Genomic DNA, 22,140 nt, shown 5'->3' with positions numbered 1-22,140 from the left:
TTAAGTGAAAGTTGCTGAAGACTAGCAATGTTGCTCGTGCCTAATTTGAACATGCTGAATTGTCTGCCACCATTCGTGAGTATATTAAAAATTAAAATTCCTCTGTTGGCCAGTTTATTAACGGTCGCATTTATTTATGCATTAATATTGGTGCATATACAAAAGTATCTATGGCTTGATTTAAAAAAAAATTCTTTGTACTGTAATTGTGATTTGGGCACTACCTGTGCCCACCTAGCATTGGCACGTAAAAATGTCGCTGAAAGTTTAGGGCAGATATTTAACAATAGTAGTTCATTATGGACCTGGCAGTTACTGTATTTTTTTTCTCGCTTTATTGCAGAAAAAGAAATTGAGCTGAACAGTCGACAGTGATGCGAGTGGTTAGACGAGATCTGCAACAACTCGCTCGACAAGCAAAGTGCAAATAAAACCTTTCCATGTTACAGCACTGCAATACCAGTGTAGTATTCTGCATATTGCAGCAAATCTGGTAGTCTGTCATTTGAAGACATTCCTTTAAAAACCTACTTTCTGTGGAGTTTTGTAGACCAACTGGTATTGTAAAAATTAAGGCAACTCACTGCCAACTTAGAACCTTTCAACAGGGTAATGCGATGTCATCCTCGTAGGATTACGTTCGTTTTACAACATAGATTACTGCCAAAGAATATAGTTTTGTAATTTATTATATTGAATAAATTTTATTTTTCTACATTAAATCTTTGTTTCTTTCAACCATATAAAAAAAAAGGATAAGTTAGTCTCATTTGTAAATTATGTTTACTTGTCTGAATAAAGTCAAAATTTATTGTTGTGCATTGTAATGTGAATGTATTTGGTGCTGCTGGTGCTATTCAGTCTGGATTGAATAGGAAATTGTGCACTTTCTGATTGTAGGGAAAGTTTGTGTTGGCAATGTATTCCAATGTTAAAATTTTCAGTGATCTGGGTCTAGAATACCAGTGTCCTCGAGAAATTGGCCATTACTGTAACTAGCAAAAAACGTGGGCTACAGAATAAAATTCCCATAGAGGAAAAAAAGTCTCGTCTCCTGGCAGTTCTGAAAATACAGCATTTTCAGTCGGCTGTTCGTGTCACTGCCCCCCCCATTTTAAAGGGCACAGTCGCGCGCATGAGAAATTAATCTACATATTTTTCTGTAACCGAGTGGGTACAAATTTTGATCTCTGTGCAATGTGTACAAAGTATTGAATTAATGTAATGCTTTTTAGAGTCGTGCCCCCCCCCTTCCTTAGACAATCTTGACCTTGGGCATTATCAGCTTATGGTCGCCTCCCAAGATGGTTTTTATCTCCAAAAACATTCTTGCTCCAATAATCAATGAAATTAAAAGGCAGAGTAGTATTTTCGCTTTTAATGTATTGAGCCATAAATTGCCTTGTGGAGTCTAATGTACATACTGTGTGTGATGAGATGCTGAATTGTTAGCGACAGTAATGACCATGCCTACTTTTGCGAAACCAAGCCCAAATTGTAACTGTTATTTTTAGCTGAATGCATGGAATATGGAAACTTCAAGTCGCGCACAAGTTTTTTTTTTGTTTATTTCATTTAATTCTAAGTTCAGTTAACTGAAAATAAAAACTTGAGTTACTGAATTTGAATGTTAGACAAAACAAAAATCTAAGTCCGGTAACCATTGATTAAATTTTGAGTTGCCTAATGTTGACTTGCAGAAAAATATACATTACCTGTAAAGTTCTGTTAATTGAACATAGTTGCAATTTGTGCGTGGTTTCAGAAATATGGCTGTGGTAATTTTTGTAACTCGATGTTTTTGGTCCTCTGTTGGTAACTCGAAACAATTCAGCATCTTGCTGAAAATATTTGGACACTTGGAAAATTATATAAACTTAGTAGCGTGTTATGTGAAATTTTAGCTCGAGCCTTTTGTGAAAAGCTTGGTTAGAACATGGAGGTAAAAGACTAGAGTTGCAACTGGTTAACTGTTTAAGCCTTTGTGTCTAGTCAAGTTAATCTTCAGATGGAGGTACTTCCATGGTTAGAATTAAGTAGGTTTGGCTATTCAAATTTTGGATGCTGATGACTGTCAGTTTTATGATGGTGTGTGTGTGTGTAAATAAAACCCACTGAATATGCCTGAAATGGTAAATCAGCGAAATTTAAACCCAGTGAAAATTAGTCATTTTACAGTTCCTCCCAATAAGAAAAGGTAAAACATGACATACTGGAGTGCTACAGATCGTCTAAAATTGATTCTCATGTGCGAATCAATGTGTGTGAGTTTTTGCAGTTACCCTGTCTGTGTGTGTTTATGTTTGGTCGAATATTAAAACTTGCACATGTCTAATTTGCATAATAAATTTCAGGTTTCCACCAATATCTCGAGTACTTTGTACATACATGCCATGTGGCATTACACAAAGACTGCGAAATGGAATGAGAGTTTATGGTTACGTCGTCTCTAATATTTTGTAGAATAGAAAATGTTAGCAATATTCCAATTTTGTAGTCAACAATTAGGAAATCTACAAAATGATACAAATCTGCTGAAATTGCTTCAATATTTATTAAATTTTGTGAATATGAATTGGCTAAGTTTGCATATTAATCATTTTGAAGAAATAATGCCTGATTCGGGCAACTGAGGTAGCATATGAGCTTGTGTTTTTTTACTCTTGTGTACGAAGCTTAAAAAAGAGTCTTTGCGTTAGTCTGTGTGTGTTGTTGAACTGATATCTCAAGAACCAATTATTGGATTTTGAGGAAACTTGGTACATAGATGCTCTGGGATAATGCACAGACTTGATTAGTTTTTGGTTGAAATCCATGTGTAATAATCACCTAATTTGCATATTAATTAGCCAATTATAAGCATTTTCACTTGTTTCTCATGTACATAGGAAACTTGGTACATGGATGCTCTGGGATAATGCACAAATTTATACAAAACAACATCGAATTTTCAAGAGAAGTACATACTGTATTATAAGTCACACGTTTACCTGCAAATACTTTAGTGTTACCGTGTATATCAAATGAATACTTTAAGATTTATCTAAGTTGTTTTATAACAACAACTAAAACAAGGAAATGAAATGACGAATGAAGATGGCGCATTCCAACAAAAATACCGCGCATATAAAGGGGTATAGTTGCCATTTCTTTGTGTTGTGATGTTCTTAACGATATTTGTTATTACCGGTATACACAGGAACATGAGCAGCTCGCCAGGGGCCCGAAGATACTGGAGGTGACTCTAGAGTCCTTGATTTTCACATCTGTAAACTCACTCATTTATCTCAATGCTCAGCATTCGACGAACTAATGTACTAACGCTCAAACTGTTGTTAACAAGTCTGAAGTTAATAGTGGGTCATCACTAACTTCAATAATCATTTATTTGAATTTAGTGTATTTCATTTAGTGTATTTGCTTACCAGTGTTCATTTCAAAATGTTTAGGACTCAATAGTGTATTCTACCCATTTGTTTGCGTGTAAAATAGAAATGCAAAAAGTTTGCATGCGTTGGATGGCATACTAAGAAGGCAGATAATCAATCAGTCTTGGGCGTTTATTGTTTAGATCTGTGAATGAAAAACAGCCTAAGGCAGATATCGTTTGAAGCAAAAGACAAAAAAAGTGTGCCATGTTTGTGATTCGTTCATCTGTTTTCATTAAAGGGCAGTAGTCGTTGCGCCACGGATCTTTAATTAGGTATTTTTTAGGTGATTAGAAGGTATTAAAGGAGTCACCGGTGGTTATTAGTGCAGGTCGCACCCAAGTCAAACCTCATACTTGTTATTTCCATTAGAAGAGAGTATTGGATTGTGGGAAAATCAATATTTATGAACACAAATGTCGCACATGCGCAGCGTGACGACTACCACCCTTTAAATGAACAATTGTAATCTATTCAAAGCATGTTTATCTCATTTAGTAGATTAGGACAGTTTGAGCCAAATTTCTCACTTCATATATGCAATGCAATTTGAGAGATAATTTCCTATTGCATATATTAAAGCAGAGGAGTCATCACCTGCACATGCGTCAGATGGCCATAGCGTGTCATTGCTTACAAACAAGCGTCTACCCATGAGACTTTGCGTTTTCATAGTATAGTATAGTATAGTGATTTTTGATTTACGGATAAATAAAACGAAATTACATTAATGAACGTGACTGATAACTTTTACTATAAAAACCTTAGCATCCCGTTGGCAGGCCAGTCACACTGGTTCTCACTACAAGAGGTTACGATCCCCCCTGCCAAATACTAAGGAAAACTGAAACGTATATATACATATTTACATAAAATATTGTCCACCTATGCGGATCTGTTGGTGCAAGGTTTTTATGACCGTATGCCCTTACTGACGTCAACCAAACATTTTATGTGGGAAGTTGGCACCCAAGGCTGACAGGTACTACACCTTGCCCAAGGGTGACCTGGAGGTAGTTGTGGCAAAGGGTAACCCCATTCTTCCAAGTCCATAGACTCCACAACCGGATGTAGTTTAAAATCTTGCCCAGGATAAATATATACATAATTAAATGATCATACACGTTGCCTTTATCAGCGTAGCGTAGCGTAGCGAAACTATCATTTGAGGTAAATAATTTTTTAAGTAAGTTATCTTTGAATAATTTTTGAATTTTTTCATCATAAACTGAAACCATATTTAGAAATTGTATACGACTATTCTTAATTTCAATATTTTCACAGTCCATGAATGCATGAGTTTCACTGCCAACAGTCCCTAGATCACATAGTATCAAGGTATTCCTTGATATCTCAACTTTTCAATTGGAAGTGAATGAGCTGAAATTCTAAACCTAGTTAAGCTGGCTCGATGTTTTATATTTTTCATAAGATCCAGGTATGGCTCAAATTTGAATGCTAATATATTTTGTTGTATGTTCGTAATTTGTTATTTTCTGCTTTTTGTAGACTTTGCAACCAAATATTTTCTACATACAATTGTTTTAACTTTGTTTTAAAATTTGAAATATCAATCCCAGCTACACTAGTTTCAGTAATTTCAAGCAGTTTATTAATAAATGCTGTCCAAGTATTACCGGTACTATTTTTTTCTTGGTTGAAAGCAGAACACACCAATTCATTACATTTATAATTCTTAAGTCTTTTCCAGAATTTCAGCATATGTGTGCAGAGTTCAATAATACTAGGGTAGCATTCCAACTCTGCTCTGACAGCATTATTGCTTGCTTTCTTATGTACACCCAGGACCTGCTTACAGAATTTGATGTGAAGCTGTTCAAATTGGGTTTTGTCACTAAACAATTTTTCAATGAATGCTTCATTAGTAATAATACTATTTTGTTTTGTTTTGTACAGTTTAAAAGTGAAAGAACCCCGTACTTCTGACCCATACATGATAATTGGTAACACTGTACTTTTAAAAAGATGTATGGCATTTTTTGGGGAAACAGTGTGATTCCCTAAATTTAAAGTTTGTGTAAGTGCACCCAATGCACGAAATGATTTTTTAGCTACGCAGTCTATCGCTATTGTGAAATTTCCACTGCTTTGAAATGTAATTCTCAGATAAGTATATGAAGGTACTATTTTAATTTCCTGATCATCAAAATAGAAAACATTGTCAAGAGTTCTCCCCCTTTTATTAAAAATAATTATTTTTGTCTTATTAATATTTACATTTAATTTCCACATCTCACAATAGGTACTGAGTTTGTCTAGGTTATTTTGAAGCCCTTTGCTTGAATCTGACAACAATACTATGTCATCAGCAAAAAGCAGACTGTTTAAATCTGAGTTCCCTATACTTAACAGGTTTGAATTAACATTATCCGATAAGTCATTAATGAAGACATTGAATAGAAGGGAACTCAAATTACACCCTTGTTTTACTCCACTACTAGATAAAAAGGAATCAGTGCAGCCTTGATTTGTTTTAATTGCATATCTGGTGTCTAAATACATAGTCTTAATCAAATGGAAACACTTTCATATCAATAATGATATATGACTTTTACATCTCCTGTCACCGAGAACAATTTTAAGATATGAATAAATAATCTCACCATGGACTAGGAAACATTTTGAGCATTTACCATGGTATTTCGGACTCTTGTATTTTTTTACTTTTCCATGTTCTGATAGTATGAACTCTTAATAATGAAAGCATAGTAAACAACATAGTATGCTTGACCATGGTCTCAACAAGTGACTTTTTTGTAGTTTGTGCTTCGACATTGGCCAGGAACTTTTTACACATTTGAAATCGTATGACATTTCTCTTAAAATCAATCCATAAAAGAGGCAAAAATTGTGAATAATAAAACATATTGTATCTCTCAACACTTTATTGTTTCTCTAAACTCATTAAAAAAAAGTTGACCTTGAAAAAATATGGCCACTGACCCTGACGTGATTCGAACACGCAACCTTCTGATCTGGAGTCAGACGCGCTACCGTTGCGCCACAGAGTCATTGCTGATGGCATATCCGTAATATAAGTATATGATAGATTTAATGTAATTTATTTCAATTTATAGATGTTGTAAATTTGTATTTTCAAAATATTTTTATTTAATATTCGTTCGTATTAGATATTTTGCTAAAGCTAACGAAAACAATACGTTAAAATAAAAGAGTTACCCTGGAGTTGAGTGAAAACGAACCATCGAACATCCGCCATTTTCTTTCACAACACGTTTGATTGTCGTTTTATGCTTTGAATATTCGTTTGGCAGGATGGAGACTATTTTGGAACAACAAAGGAGGCTTCATGAAGAACGAGAGAGATTGATGGATGGAATAGTGAAGGAAACTTTGCACAAGAGAGGCTCGGTAGGTGTTCAACAACGCGTCGAATCTGTGTCGGCTATCGCAGTTCGTTTTCATTGTGCCCGGTAATAATAGTTGTACAAGAGCATGTTACAAATCTTTAGAGCCGAAGATGATATTTCAGTAACAGTCATCTGTGCGTTCACGTCCGATTTTTGTACCATTCATCCATTGTACATAAATAGTATCAGCTCGATAATATATTATAAAGGGTAAGAGTTCCCTTTGCACCCTAACACTAACCCTACCCCCTACCCTCCCAAATGTAATTGTACGTGCCCCTCCTAATGACACTTATAGTTATCCAGAGGGGCAAATACAATTGAATTGAGAAGGGCTTGGGTATGGCTGCAAAAGGAACTTTTTCCAACTTTAGTACGAGTTAGCTTGGTTTGTCAAATTCCAGTCAAGTGGAGTTTCCAAGTGAAATTGGTACTGAGATTGAGTTAGCTGGGATTATCAGAAAATCTGGTAGATTGGGGTTAAGATTACAGTCTAGTTGACTTGCACAAATGGCAAGTGAACTTTTCTCACACAACTCATGTTGGAGTGTTGACATTGTCCCAAAGAAAATGAGCACTACAGTCACAGACCTAATTTCAAAGTAATATGTTGAATTTTTGACAGTTTAGGTTGTTATTATATTATGAGGTTATTACCATAGTATACGTGAATGCAGTAAGATGATCACATTGACAGATGCATTGCAGTTGATGCGTTCCTGCACTGCCTGAGTGCATACTTTTGCCTGTTTGTAGTAATTGTATATAATCAGACATAAAAGCCCAAAATAGCAACAAAGATCATTTCATTTTGTGTGAACGTTTGCTTTCGGTAGGGATATTTTATAACCATTGCGCACTGATAAGTGCTTTTGTGTCTGAAGTAAATAAAGGAAAGTGTTCGATTGTGACAAAATAATTGATAATGTGTTTTTTATTTGCTGACAGGCACGAGACCAAATTAATTCAGATCAAAGAGCAAGGATGCTCCTGGATGTAAGTGTAATCCTAACAATATCATTCATTGTAAACTTTTATTATCAACAACTAATTATTATGATCACCATGAGATATGATAAAATCAGTTGGTATGGCAACAAATCATGAAATATTGGAACACTGAAGCTATCCTGCACCAAAGGTTGTCACCAAACAAAAATAATTTTCACTCAAGGTCACTTTTTCCATATTATAAAATATATATCAAAATTTGATTTCAGGATTCTGTTGGATAACATTTTGTATGAACTATACAAAATCCAAAGTCCTTACAATATGGATTAGTGAGAGGTTTTCTGCAGATAATAAAAGTGAAAATGCAACTTTAGCGGGATGCAATTTAATTAAGTTTGTTATCCACAGTTATGAAATCAAATGGATCAAATTTCCCACTTTATAAGAAAAAAAATGATTCTGTAACTAATTCTGATGACATTCTGCTGTAAAATCAATGTCTTTGTTTTAAAAATTGAACCCATTGTTTATGGCTGTTAAAATACACCCTGGGCGTAAAACTGAGGATGCACTGAGGATAAGAAAGGAACCCTTGCCGATAAAAATAAATAGGCAAATAATAATTCTATTAAAGTATTGATAATTATTGTTCTGTTGCAGAGATCAATGGACTGTGCATCAATGCTACGAGATCTCTATGAAGACAGTGATGGGTAAGCCAAATATCATACAATGTAGAATTAGTTGTGTATTATACAAATAGAGCAAGCTCCTTCAGTCTTCTCAAGCATCATTGTGTACAAACATGGTGACTAATTTGAATATAGATGTTGACTAATTTGAATATGGACAAATGTTGACGGTGACTAATTTGAATATGTATGGAGAGACTGATTTGAATATGGACGGTGACTAATTTGAATATGGACAAATATGGATGATGACTAATTTGAATTGGATGGATTCTGACTAATTTGAATATGCATAGTTACTAATTTGAATATGGACAAATATGGGGGGTGACTAATTTGAATATGTATGGTGACTATTTTGAATATGGACGGTGACTGATTTGAATATTGATGGTGACTGATTTGAATATGGACAAATATGGATGGTGACTAATTTGAATATGGACAAATATGGATGGTGACTAATTTGAATTGGATGGATTCTGACTAATTTGAATATGCATAGTTACTAATTTGAACATGGACAAATATGGGTGGTGACTAATTTGAATATGTATGGTTACTATTTTGAATATGGACAAATATGGGTGGTGATTAATTTGAATATGTGTGGTTACTATTTTGAATATGGACAAATATGGGTGGTGACTAATTTGAATATATATGGTGAATAATTTGAATATGGACAAATATGGGTGGTGACTAATTTGAATATGGATGGTGACTAATTTGAATATGGATGGTGACTAATTTGAATATGTATGGTGACTGATTTGAATATGGATGGTGACTGATTCGAATATGGACAAATATGGATGGTGACTAATTTGAATTGGGTGGATTCTGACTAATTTGAATATGCATAGTTACTAATTTGAATATGGACAAATATGGGGTGACTAATTTGAATATGTATGGTGACTATTTTGAATATGGACGGTGACTGATTTGAATATTGATGGTGACTGATTTGAATATGGACAAATATGGATGGTGACTAATTTGAATATGGACAAATATGGATGGTGACTAATTTGAATTGGATGGATTCTGACTAATTTGAATATGCATAGTTACTAATTTGAACATGGACAAATATGGGTGGTGACTAATTTGAATATGTATGGTTACTATTTTGAATATGGACAAATATGGGTGGTGATTAATTTGAATATGTGTGGTTACTATTTTGAATATGGACAAATATGGGTGGTGACTAATTTGAATATATATGGTGAATAATTTGAATATGGACAAATATGGGTGGTGACTAATTTGAATATGGATGGTGACTAATTTGAATATGGATGGTGACTAATTTGAATATGTATGGTGACTGATTTGAATATGGATGGTGACTGATTCGAATATGGACAAATATGGATGGTGACTAATTTGAATTGGATGGATTCTGACTAATTTGAATATGCATAGTTACTAATTTGAATATGGACAAATATGGGTGCTGACTAATTTGAATATGTATGGTTACTAATTTGAATATGGGTGGTGACTAATTTGAATATGGGTAGTGCCTAATTTGAATATGGATAGTGACTAATTTGAATATGGCAGTTATATTTGCACCTTGATCTAGTCTAAAACAAGAAGCTTTGTTTCTGCAGGATCAGTAATCTCCAGTTCATTTTTCATTCTATATACAGACTTAGAAAAGAAGAAATCCATGCATTGTCTGGACCCAATGAATTTCAGGAGTTTTATAGCAGGCTAAAGATTATCAAAGAATTTCACAGAAAACATCCAAATGAGGTGAGACTGGTTCCAATTGTCAGCAGGAATATGCAGTCTCAAGGAAATGTTTTTCTACACCAGCATCAGTTTTTTTCAAACCATATTGATTCTATATTGTTTGCGTTCACCATTTGAAAGTTCACAAAATTTTCGCAAAAACATTATTTTCATTCATGCACACATGATGAAGAAAAAATATAATTTATAACATCTTAGTAATGTATATGTACATACATTTGTAAGATATTTCTCAGGACAATATCCAAGGATGTGCATTTAACTTGTGAAAACCAGGAGGCACACAGACTCACATTTCAAAAGTGTCACATCATCAAATTTTCAAATTATTTTTCTGGTACAAAATATTTGTTTAAAAAAAAGTGCTAAGAAATTAGAAAAGATACAGAAATGGGCATTTTTAGAACAATTTCCTAGCCGCATTAAAGCGTTATTTCATCAAAATTGTATAGTAACCATTCGATTGTCCTAATAATTCTTCACAAACATAAGTAACCCAATTACATCCGAATTTTTACACTATATTTAACTGAACTTTTTACCACTGGAACCCAAGGTTCTCCCCAGGGCATTACAGAGTCGGGGTTCCCAACTGTTAAATTTTGGATAAACAATAGAACCAATTTATCATAACAATGAATATAATGGAAGTCATTAACATACTATATTGTTATGCAAATTGGCCAATACTGTATGCAATTTTGGGGGGAGAACACTAAAACCAATGGTGAATGTCCTAAAATCACAATTTTCATTGATATTTGACCTGTAGTTTGTGTGAAAACTAGTTTGGTGATCATCTTTTAATCTGGGTTTTGTAAACAACACCATAAAACAAAACCATAGTATAAACATCAAAGAAAGCCGTTCAATTGTTTTAATAATGGCTAACCACCTTAGCTCATGAATATTAATTAATTAGTAACCTGCACTCAAATCAGGCTGGACTGAACCCTTGTGTGTATTGTTTTCCTGATGACCAACCTTACAGCCCGGATAAAAAAAGTTTTCCCCATTATTTGTATCAACAGATCAGTGTACCAATGTCTGTGGAATTTGAGGAATTGGCAAAAGCCAGAGAGAATCCATCTGAGGAAATGAACAACATGGTTGACTTCAGCGATGAAGAAGGCTATGGCAAATATCTAGATCTTCATGAATGCTACGATAAATGTGTCAATCTAAAAGGAGCAGAAGTAAGCTGATCAGAACATACACAGTAATTCAGATTATTGGACATCTGGCACCGAAAATAATGATAGATGTTATCCATCTGCTCTGAGTCAAACATCAAATTGATAACCTGGAACACCTTCAATGTTTTCGACTTAGTTTACCCTTGTATAATGGAATTTGCTAGCATTCCATTGCAGAGTGCAGATAGGACTTTTTATGAAACATTTAATTCTAATAATTTCAGAGATGCATGTATAATATTAATTCATTTGTTAAGGTCTCCAAATAAAGTTGACAATGAGCTTTAAAGGCTTCTGAACAGGCTCAACGGCATTCAAGAGTTAACCACTGGCCATTCCTCCCATCACAAAAAAGACATTTTAAAACAGTTAACTTGATCTAAAATTATTAAGCTTATTAACGCTAAGAATATACTAAGAAATCACCAACAACTTGTGTTTTCATTTAACAGAGAATTGATTATATAACCTACCTGCAATCGTTTGATCGTTTGTTCGAGATTCCGAAAGACCGAAAGTTGAATGCTGACTATAGAAGGTAGGTCTTTGCATGGTAACTTTTATTGTGTCAGACTACAGTTCCTAACATTCAATGTTTTACGTTACCTGACTTTATTTTAGGTGGAACTAATTTCCATTGGCAATACTTTTGGGCTGTTTTGTATGAAGTTCTGTTTCACGGATTTTTGATAAGTTGTGTATGTCAAATATAGGAAAAAAGATATTTTCACTAAATTTTATTTTAACTGATTCCTTCTTTCAGCGAAAACAGTGAAAATAAAGTACTTCATAGTACTGTATAATGACCAATTTTTACTGAATCTTAGTTTCATTCCTTCAGGGAAAACAGTGAAAATAAAGTACTTCACAGTACTGTAAAATGACTAATTTTCACTGGGTTTTAATTTCACTGATTTAGCATTTCAGGCATATTCAGTGTTTTATCATTTAGATAATATGTTCTATGCTGAATTTTACTTATTCACTGGGTTTTAATTTAGCGCATTTTCCAGTCAGCGAAATCAGCAAAATTAAAACCCAGTGAATAATTAACCCTTTTACAGTATTTTGCCATGTTTGAACGAGTGATCAATATCTTGTACTGTGAATATACTGTTGATTCTACACCAAAAAGAGGGTGATGTACGTGATTGATGTGCAACATATTTTAACTGTTGATCTTTTGTGCAGGTACTTGGAGACATTATTGGAATATTTACAAGACTACACCAACCGAGTGAAACCATTGCTTGATCTATCAGAGGAAGTGGAGACACTCGAACAAGAATTCATAAAACAATGGGATGCCGGGATATTTCCTGGCTGGCCTGTAAGTCTGCGTTACTGTTATCTTCCACTCTTGAGTTGAGTTCACTACAGACTAGCTGGGTGGACAGTGCTACCAATTTGCTGACACCACTGAAAGTATGGTTCAGTAAAACCATTTTTTTTTTCATTATGGCTATCCGCTAAAAACGTTTTAGTTTAATTTACAAGATACATGTATGAATATATGAAAAAGTTATTATATATTCCGAACAAAATTTTGCCAAATATTTTCTCATCTGAAGAACCCAAATAAAATCTTCACTGCGACAGTACTCGTGATTTTTTCCTGGAAATTCACCATTTCATGATGATCTGATCTAAAGCAGTTTACTATATTCTTATGTTTAACAGAAAGAGACTACAAGTGCATTGACACATGCTGGTGCTCACTTGGATCTGTCTGCATTTTCATCTCCTGAGGTAGGTCCAATTACAGTAAATATGCAGTAATTTATTGGTAATATGATGCTCTGGTTTTCCCTTAATTATGGTCTGCAAGCTAAAAATGGCCTGAACATATTATGAAAGTAGTTAGGGGGGGTACATTATTAAAATCTCTTCAAAATAAATTTGGAGAAGGATAATAAACTTTTCTGGGGCTTGATTTGGGTGACTGGAATGGTCACTGGAATGGGCTACTGTAAAATACATTTTGGGTGTTTTGTATGGAATTTATTTTCACTGCTTTTTGATGAGTAGAATGTAAAGTATAGGAAAAAAGGTATATTTGCTGGATTTTATTTTCACTGAATCATTACTTCAGTGAAAATTAATTTCAACCAAAAATAAAGTATTTGAATACTATGCAACAGTACTGTTATATTGTGATTTTCATGTACCGTTAGCCATAAGCTATATTATTTACAAATTTGTTTGTGCATGAGCTAAAATGACTTTGTTGTATTTCTTAGGAGTTGGCATCACTTGGATTGGACAGATTGAAGTCTGCCCTCATGGCACTGGGCTTGAAATGTGGCGGGTGAGTGAGCTCAAAGTTTATTTGTAGAGGTCAATGTTTCTGAAAACTAACTATTGCTATAGTTATTCGTCAATGAAAATAATTTTGTTCATACATCATGCGTCTTATGAATTGAAGACGACACAATGCATCAACGTTCTTTTCTACATTCAACACAGTGTGATATGAATATAATGATGGCACGGTGTGGTATGAAATAAACTAAAAACTGCACTTCATTGTTCGAAATATTACTTACCAGTAGTAAAATTTCAAGTCAATCTATTATTTATCAAACTCAGTCACATGATGCGTGCTGATCCATGATCCCCAGCACTCACATTTGCCAGTGATTGAGTTTGATAAATGATAGATCGACCCGAAACATAACTAAAAATTTTTTCTACTGAAAGGATGTTTGACGGCAGTTTTTAAATCGTACCATACCGTATCATTACTGTATTATTTGACTCCTCTGGAGAATCTACCTTTGTCCGTTCACCAGCTCTCACTGATGCCACAGTTTGCGGGGACTACGGTACTTTTTCCATACCACATCATACAAATGTACTGTAACAATAAATTTAATAGCATGTTACTTGCAGAATGTAAATGCTATGCAATTCTGTGAGAGACCTAGGTGTAAATTTTTTGAGTTGGGAGGGAGGGAGGTGGGGGGGGGGGGGTCAACATTTTCTGCTGTTCCCAAAAATTTTCCATATGAATGTCCTTCAATTGTGTAAAAGTAAATAAATTACTAGTGTGAAATATTGTGATTGCATCTATTCCAGCACACTTGAGGAAAGGGCACAGAGACTGTTTGCAACAAAAGGAAAGTCTTTGGATGAGCTGGACCAAACCATGTTTGCTAAGAGTAAACCAGGAAAGGCTGGTAGAAAGTAAGTTTGCGTTTAAGCTGCAGACCAGCAATCAGTCTTTTCTTTTGTTGATCTGATTCTAGTTACAACGAGACTTGACTAAACTGAATTTCTAGATGAGAAAATAGTTTTCTATTACAAAAGTTTATTGTATACTGTATTTGTTCTATTAGTAGCACATGCATTTACGTAAATGTAAGTGGTGTGTCAATGGCTAAAGAATAATGTATTAATGAACCAGTATCCAATGACACTGTTTTTGTTTCTTCCTATTATAGCAAAGACAATTCTGAAAAACAGAAAGATATTGCGTTTCTTGAATCGCAAGTTTATAGGCTGACAGAAATTCTTGGGGTAAGTTATTATAATACTTACTGTTGGTTTTACAGATTTGTTGTTGGTATTAACATTATACAATGGTGTGATATATATACATGTAGTTAAAGGGTTGCGTTGGTCTTCCCTGTGATGATGTGAAATGTGTTATTGTTTTGTCAGAGTAGGTCACCAAATCCACCATTTTGTTCAGCCTTGTTCACAGCTAAAAAAGTAGACATATTTATAACTGGCACAAGAATAATAGTGCAGTGTTTTTGTTCAAGTAGTAATTTTCCCTAGGATTCATTACAGTTGGAGTTGAATACATATTTATCATCTTCCTCTATTGTCCGTAACGTTCAGTAGTTACGCTACTTAGTCTAAAAATGTTGAGCATGGTTGTGAGAAAAAATTGAGGAATCTCTGGCGGTATCATTCAAAGGAATACCTTAAACATATTGAAAGTACTGTTAGTTTATGATTTGCCACCACATTTCAATCTTTGCAGGAACAACGGTTGTCAACGGTCGAAAATGTGCAGCGCAAGCAAGCGAGAACAGACACAGAGCGTGAAGAGGAGGAAGAGGAGGCGTTTAGCGACACTGACAGTGAAGACGAAGAAGAAGATGCCATCTATAATCCTAAAAATCTACCCCTGGGTTGGGATGGTAAACCTATACCATACTGGTTATATAAACTACATGGCTTGAACATCAGTTATAACTGTGAAATATGCGGTAACCATGTCTATAGAGGGCCTAAAGCATTTCAAAGACATTTTGCTGTAAGTTTTTGTCTGTGATGGACTTGTGATTATGAGGTGGATGCTAACATTCAAATTATTTAATATTTGTGTTACATGGTAATACATCATTCTAGCTGGGGATGAATATCAATCTCATTTCTGTCACCACCATAGTGTGTTGGACATCGAAACAGCTGCATGGTTACAAATTGTGCCATTTGATTAAATGCATGCAGTTTACTATCATTATAACATGTCGATATCCTGACATGTGATACTGTGTCAGTACATAAATTTTGTTTAATTTTTGAGGATAATTTTACCATGAAACAATTTGAATAATGAATAGGATAAATATTTTATTGATATTCCATGTGTCTCTCAGTACTAGTACAACATCTTTCCAGTTACCTGCTCACATTCATATGATAGAAGATCTCAATCAAGATTACTTCCAAGTAAATTACTCCTGTAATCATTTTTACTGCCTTAGTGCGTTTGTTTTTGTGTCATATTCTAAAACACACACTCTAATTAGGCATTAGAAATTGTGATATTGAATGAGACTCTTCTTGTAGAGATCCATGTGCAGATTTCACAATCAGATAACAAAATGACATCACAAAAATTAATGTCAGGTGAAGTGGCAAGCAAAAAAATAAATAATAGATGGTGATTATGTCTGTCTGATTTGATTTGATGGACTTCTACCAATCTTGCACTTGTCAATTTTATAGAATTGATACCACTTACATTGCCATATCAAAATAGAAACTAACATTTTATTTTGTTTTTGCTGACAGGAATGGAGACATGCTCATGGTATGCGATGTCTTGGCATTCCCAACACTGCACATTTTGCCAATGTTACTCTCATAGAAGATGCTGTAGCATGTAAGTAAAGTTTGTTTTAAATCCTAACTGGAAAAGAAAAGACACATCTGTCCTCCCATCCTTGAATACCCTTGTCGTTCAGTCTATGTGTGGGATTTAGCGTCATCCCATGTGATCATTGAACTATTCGTCCAAGATGGTTTTATCTTCAGAGGGGAAAAGGTAGCAATTCCACAGTATCTTCAGTCAATACTTTTTTGCACCATGTTTTGAGTGTTGTTTTTATATAATGAGAGTGCGATCAGTCGTTGTTTCAACAGTCGTGATTTAATCACATTGGAGGCGGACATCTTGGATTACAACAACATGCACAGAGAATGACCTCAGGTCATAGCCTCGTTCTGGCTCTATGCTAATTCAAATATAACATGTTAAAACAAATGAGCATCAATAATGACATATTGTAACAATAAATATTTCTACCAATCACTACACTGTATCTAGCCATAGTAATGAAATTATCTATTTTGTGTCCCAGAAGAATTTAATGGGATACCCAAGACCATTCGTCCCGGTGTTATCGCTATCGCCACACGAGACTCCAGCTTGTCTCCTATACAATTTGACTGCGCACATCCAGAAAGTAGATGTAGCTGTGATTGGTGGAATACTAATGAGTTGAGTGTCAATCAAACGCCCACGCTATCTTTAGTAAACAAAGTCGCGTGACACGCGCCATTTTAGTTTTGGCAGGCGATTTCAAGGCAGCACGCTTAACCCTTTCGTTCACAGGTTGGGAGATATTAGAATGACTGACAATTTCACGCCACTGTTTTACATTATTGGCGGATTTTTCTGCGCTATCAATCTTTCTCTTACAAACTAGACATAGATGAGACGACAGAGTCGCTCCTTTCACAACGTCGCACTGGATCAAATTGGAAAGACGATTTCCATAAGTTATCCCTCCTGCTTTTCCTGGCTTGAATAAATTCACACACGACTTTAACTGTCCACAAACTAGAAGACTACACGAACACAGTCTACAATAGTCGTCCGCAACAATATGTATGTATTTCTTCGGTGTACTGATGCACGAATGCACCGTGACACGGTGTTTCTCGGGTGTCGCCATCGCTGAGAATGCCGCCGGCGCAATTTTTCACCCAACTCGCGATTCTGTTTTGCAACATTTTATCAAAATTCCCTTTGACAAAATCGCCGACAAAAGCACCGCTTTGCTGATCTTTTGTTCTATAATTCTTAATGCAAACACCGACCCTAGTAGTAATTAGTAACGTCGCCTAGTACATATGAACGGTCGTCATTGCAAATCGAACATCCTTTTGAAATTTGGACGTCGGGCAGGCGATTTCAAGGCACCGCACTTAAATATTAGCAACATATTTTTCTGAGCGGTTGTTTATTCTCTTTCAAACGAGACATAAATGTGACGACATAGTCGATCCCTTATCCACCGCTAAGAATGCCGCAATGTTTCGTTCGTTTTGCAACATGCCACAAATCGTCGAAAAAAACACCACTTCGACGGAAGCTTGCGTAATAAGGGGGTTAAAACAAGAAAACAAATGCCATGTTTAATACATATCGACCTGTTTTACTTGCGAAAGATAACGGAACATGAACTCGTTTCGTGCGACTTCGGAACCCGGAGGAACACACCAACAACGTTGAATTTACCCGCTATCTTCCAAATATGGTATATTAATTTATTCAGTTGTTTATTTAGAGTGACGTCCGCGGTCGAATGCGATTGGCTATCGATGTCAGTGCAAAGGTCATATGAATATTAAAATTAAGTGGGCGGAAGGAAAATTGTATAGGAGACAAGCTGGAGTCTCGTGTGGCGATAGCGATAACACCGGGACGAATGGTCTGGGGTATTAATGGGAAAACTCACGCTAGTTTTTAATTAAGATAAGTACCTAACTGTAATTAAAAGACACTAAAAAAAAGTAATATTTTAAAGATTCGGTATGCAGCCATTGTATTTTTTGGTGTTTATGCACTACTACTAGAAATGAGCTTATGAATATTTAATACGATAAATCTAAATATTTACTAAAGATTTTATTTTAAGCAGTTTGAGCTGAATTCAATTCAAATTTTCACTACTTTGCAATGCATTATGGGAGATAACTTCCTTTTGTATATAATGGAAACTATTTATCACCCTGGAAACTGACTGAAATTATATGTTAATATTTTGAAATGTTTTAAAAATATTAGGATTTGTATAAATAATAATTTACAAGCAAATATTTGGGACATAGAAAACAGTGTAAAAATGCATATTTTGACCACTTTCAGACTCTTTTTATTCAGGAAAAAATCATCCGATGACTTCATTTTTGTTTGTTTTTATCTCCGCTGTCGACTTTGTCGAGCGGAGCTTATCATATGAGTGATTGTCCGTCGTCATCCGTGTCCATGTTTTACTTTTTTGACTTCTTCTTGAAAACTATAAGCCTGAATGCTTTGATACTTGGTGTATATGTACCTTGGGTAGACCTCTCTCAGATTTGTTCGTTTTGTAATGATATCTTTAGTTCTCTAATTTTGGTGAATATTTTTGTCATTTTTGGTAAAAAGTGAAATTTTCGACTACTTGTTAAAAACCACAAGTCCGATTGCTTTTATATTACATATATAGGGTACTACATGTGGACCTTTTTCAGATTTGTTACTTTCCAGGTGATATCTTCAATTATCTAATTTTGATGATTATTTTTGTCATTTTTGGTGAAAAGTGATGTTTTTTAATTCTTGTTGAAAACAGCAAGTCTACATATTGTTCATTTTCTAATGATATCTTCAGTTCTTAATTGAAATGTACATTGCTAACAGCGGAGTTATCTCAGCCGACAGGCTGCTTGTTATCGAAATGGTATAAAGCTATAATGAATGAATTATATAATCTTTAATTCTACTTAAAGGTCTTGAAACTGATACCTACTGATTGATTATAAATGTGGCAGTCATCTTTAACATGTGCCATTTGAACTGTTCCAACACTGGCAAATTGTAATGTAAATGAACATTCAAATAGAATGTGTTATTTTTTCAGATTTCCCAACTAGAGTGTTTTAGGAATACAAACAAAGAACTTCATTACATACATGAAAATATTTGAACTGCTTCAATTTTGCGAGAGGCAAACTTTTGTAGAACCAGAAAATCCAAAAATATTGTAGCAATGGTGATGTCACAGTGACTTTCACAAAATGTTGTTGTCATGGATGCAATTATTTAATCGCAAAAACTAGAGCTTTGTTGCCAAGAAATACAAATAATTTGATCTTGATTTAGACGAGATGAGTGGAGGATCACTCCCAAGGTTTGTCAAGGAAGTGTGCTGGACAAATTTCTCAATGTGTAATAGGTGATTTTCCGAACAATTGCGAGATCTCGCGAGATGCATGAAAGACGCGCGTCGAACGTCTGCCGCAAAAATAGAACGATTTGGTTTTGAACTAGAATTTCTTTATTTTGCAGCTTACATTGACCGGCCGATCTTCGACAGAGGAATATTGCTTCCGAATACCCTCACTTAATCGAAATTGCCTATCATCAAATGTGGACAGCACATTATTAAGCATGGAAATGTCCCCGAAATACTTTCGCGTTTGTCGAATCCCACGCGATGTTTGACGCGACTACGACGCTATGACCTTTGTTTGTCTTGTTTTTACGTTCGATTTCACGCATAACGCGTGATTCTCGCAGTGTACGGAAAATGGTCTATTACATTATATTGATTTGAATTTTCCTTTATTGTAGTGTGGCAGAAACTGAAGACTAATAAGCATACAGAAAGATGGCAGCCAGACACTGAGGTAATAACTGATTTCAAATCGTGAAAATAATACTATGCAAGTGATATTACATCAATTTATTGATTGGTACCAATTGTATATGGTATTTCATAACACCATATGAACTATCTCATCTGTTTCATATAGCTGACTCAATTCAATGCTGTAGGATTTCTGATGTGTGGCGATATGGTCAGTATGGCCTCCCAACATCAGAGAGAATGTGGTTGGCTGGACACTCAGCAGTGAAAAAAAAAAAAAGAGTACATTTTGCCCACTTGCCAGGATTACCTTATTTGTATTTGCCAGAATGGCATTGTTTTGGAGGTGGCATAAAGCTGTTGGTTTAGTGTACTGTTTTAGTGCACATAACAGATCCAGTTATTCTTCTCTTGAAGAGTAGCTGTTTTTATGGGACAACTGATGTATTCTTCTCAATACAACTTTATAGTTTCAGAGTCTGTTAAGGTAGAAGCCTCCTCATAAATAAAAAATACCCAGAATATATTCATTAAATCCAATAAATTGTACTTCAGGGCAATATAAAAATATTGAGTTGAAAAAAATTTGGGGTTCACCAGCTTGATTTTCGAGAAAATGATGGTTGAATTTTAGTTGATAGTGGCCATTTTTTACAGTATTACAACGCTTTTACCATAGTATATGGCATATCTCATATTGTAGTCTGGTGACATAGGCTGAAATAATTATATATCATGAATGATGGGGTACTTTATGTTTTCCTCAATTATTTCAAAAGTCTTGGTTTTAAAAAGTGCCAAAAAATGTGAATTTTTCTCGACATTATGCTCTATGGAATTGTTCTAGAAATAGCGATTTTTGGAAAATATTAGGACAAGTTTCTCAAAATATGTAACACACAAAAGAATGCTATTTCATGGTGCCATGGGACAGTAACTTAATGATTGTACACAATAAACCAATGAACATTGTCATGTGATTTATGACCAATTTTTTCAAACATGAGTACCGATAGACTTCTACCTTAATGAGCCTGTTGCTCTGAGTGGATAACATGCATCTTCAGTCTGATGAATTTTTTTTGTACATGTACAACTGTGAAGTATTTGGCTTTGCTATGATTTGTACTGCTTCTAAAATACTTTGCCTAAACTTGATCAGAAATGGCAATAGCTGGAACCAAATAACAGAGTAGGGAATTACTGTTGTTTGACTGGAAGTGCCCTAGCTACAAAATACCCCCCATAATAAAAATAATTTTGTTTTTATTTCAGGAGGAATATGAAGATTCCAGTGGAAATGTTGTTAATAAGAAAACCTATGAAGATTTGAAACGTCAAGGACTTTTGTAGTATATTTGAAAAAGAAAAAAAATTATTCTGTTGAATATTTAACCACTGATAAATGTGTTGTTTTAGACAGAAATCTAGTATGTATTCCGGTTTTATCCCAAATACAATTGGTGACTGCTGTGCCTAAATTTTCAAACATTGCCAAGTTCCACAGCTTGTTTTTTTTGGGAGGGGGGAGGGGTTCTGACAAAATATGAAAATATTTACGAAAAAAGTCAAAAAGAAAATGCACGTTATTTCATATCTTGTGAATCATTACATTTAGGACTATGAAACTATTGCTTGTCTACAAAATGTATTGGAGAATACAACTAAAAGTGACCATGTTCTGTTCGTTATCATTTCTACTGAGTTCAGCAGAGCTCAATTTAGGTAACACAGATGTGATTTTTTACCATAAAAATTCTTATATTTTAACTAACTGATTTTTAGTCAACAAAATGAAGTTTTAAAATTGGAGACAACTCGGGTTATTT

At 34.7% G+C, this 22,140-nt stretch overlaps 1 protein-coding gene and 1 non-coding gene across 2 annotated transcripts; one reads left to right on the top strand and one right to left on the bottom strand.

Annotated features, from left to right (window-relative positions):
* Positions 1-6,388: 6,388 nt before the first annotated feature.
* TRNAW-CCA (transfer RNA tryptophan (anticodon CCA)) lies at positions 6,389-6,460 on the bottom strand. Its single transcript has one exon. It is a non-coding gene; the product is annotated as a tRNA-Trp (tRNA).
* Positions 6,461-6,659: 199 nt separating this feature from the next.
* On the top strand, positions 6,660-21,864 carry LOC100377008 (splicing factor 3A subunit 3). The gene is made up of 15 exons (XM_002731220.3): positions 6,660-6,821; positions 7,769-7,816; positions 8,435-8,487; positions 10,131-10,236; positions 11,268-11,432; positions 11,885-11,970; positions 12,624-12,762; positions 13,113-13,181; positions 13,673-13,740; positions 14,511-14,618; positions 14,876-14,951; positions 15,424-15,699; positions 16,464-16,554; positions 20,296-20,351; positions 21,587-21,864. Exons 1-15 carry the CDS (start codon positions 6,726-6,728, stop codon positions 21,662-21,664), a joined length of 1,515 nt encoding a protein of 504 aa, XP_002731266.1. The 5' UTR covers positions 6,660-6,725; the 3' UTR covers positions 21,665-21,864.
* Positions 21,865-22,140: the final 276 nt, after the last annotated feature.

Source organism: Saccoglossus kowalevskii, chromosome 11, assembly GCF_978046115.1.
Source record: "Saccoglossus kowalevskii chromosome 11, keSacKowa6.1, whole genome shotgun sequence".
Taxonomy (NCBI): Eukaryota; Metazoa; Hemichordata; class Enteropneusta; family Harrimaniidae; genus Saccoglossus; species Saccoglossus kowalevskii.
Note: the sequence above shows the minus strand (reverse complement) of the source record. Positions and strands in the feature narration are given on the sequence as shown.

Coding starts and splice junctions, on each gene's coding strand:
- LOC100377008 (XM_002731220.3), top strand. CDS start 6,726: ATGGAGACTATTTTGGAACAACAAAGGAGGCTTCATGAAGAACGAGAG. Junction 6,822..7,768: donor CTTTGCACAAGAGAGGCTCG/GTAGGTGTTCAA, acceptor ATTTGCTGACAG/GCACGAGACCAAATTAATTC. Junction 14,619..14,875: donor CCAGGAAAGGCTGGTAGAAA/GTAAGTTTGCGT, acceptor TTCCTATTATAG/CAAAGACAATTCTGAAAAAC.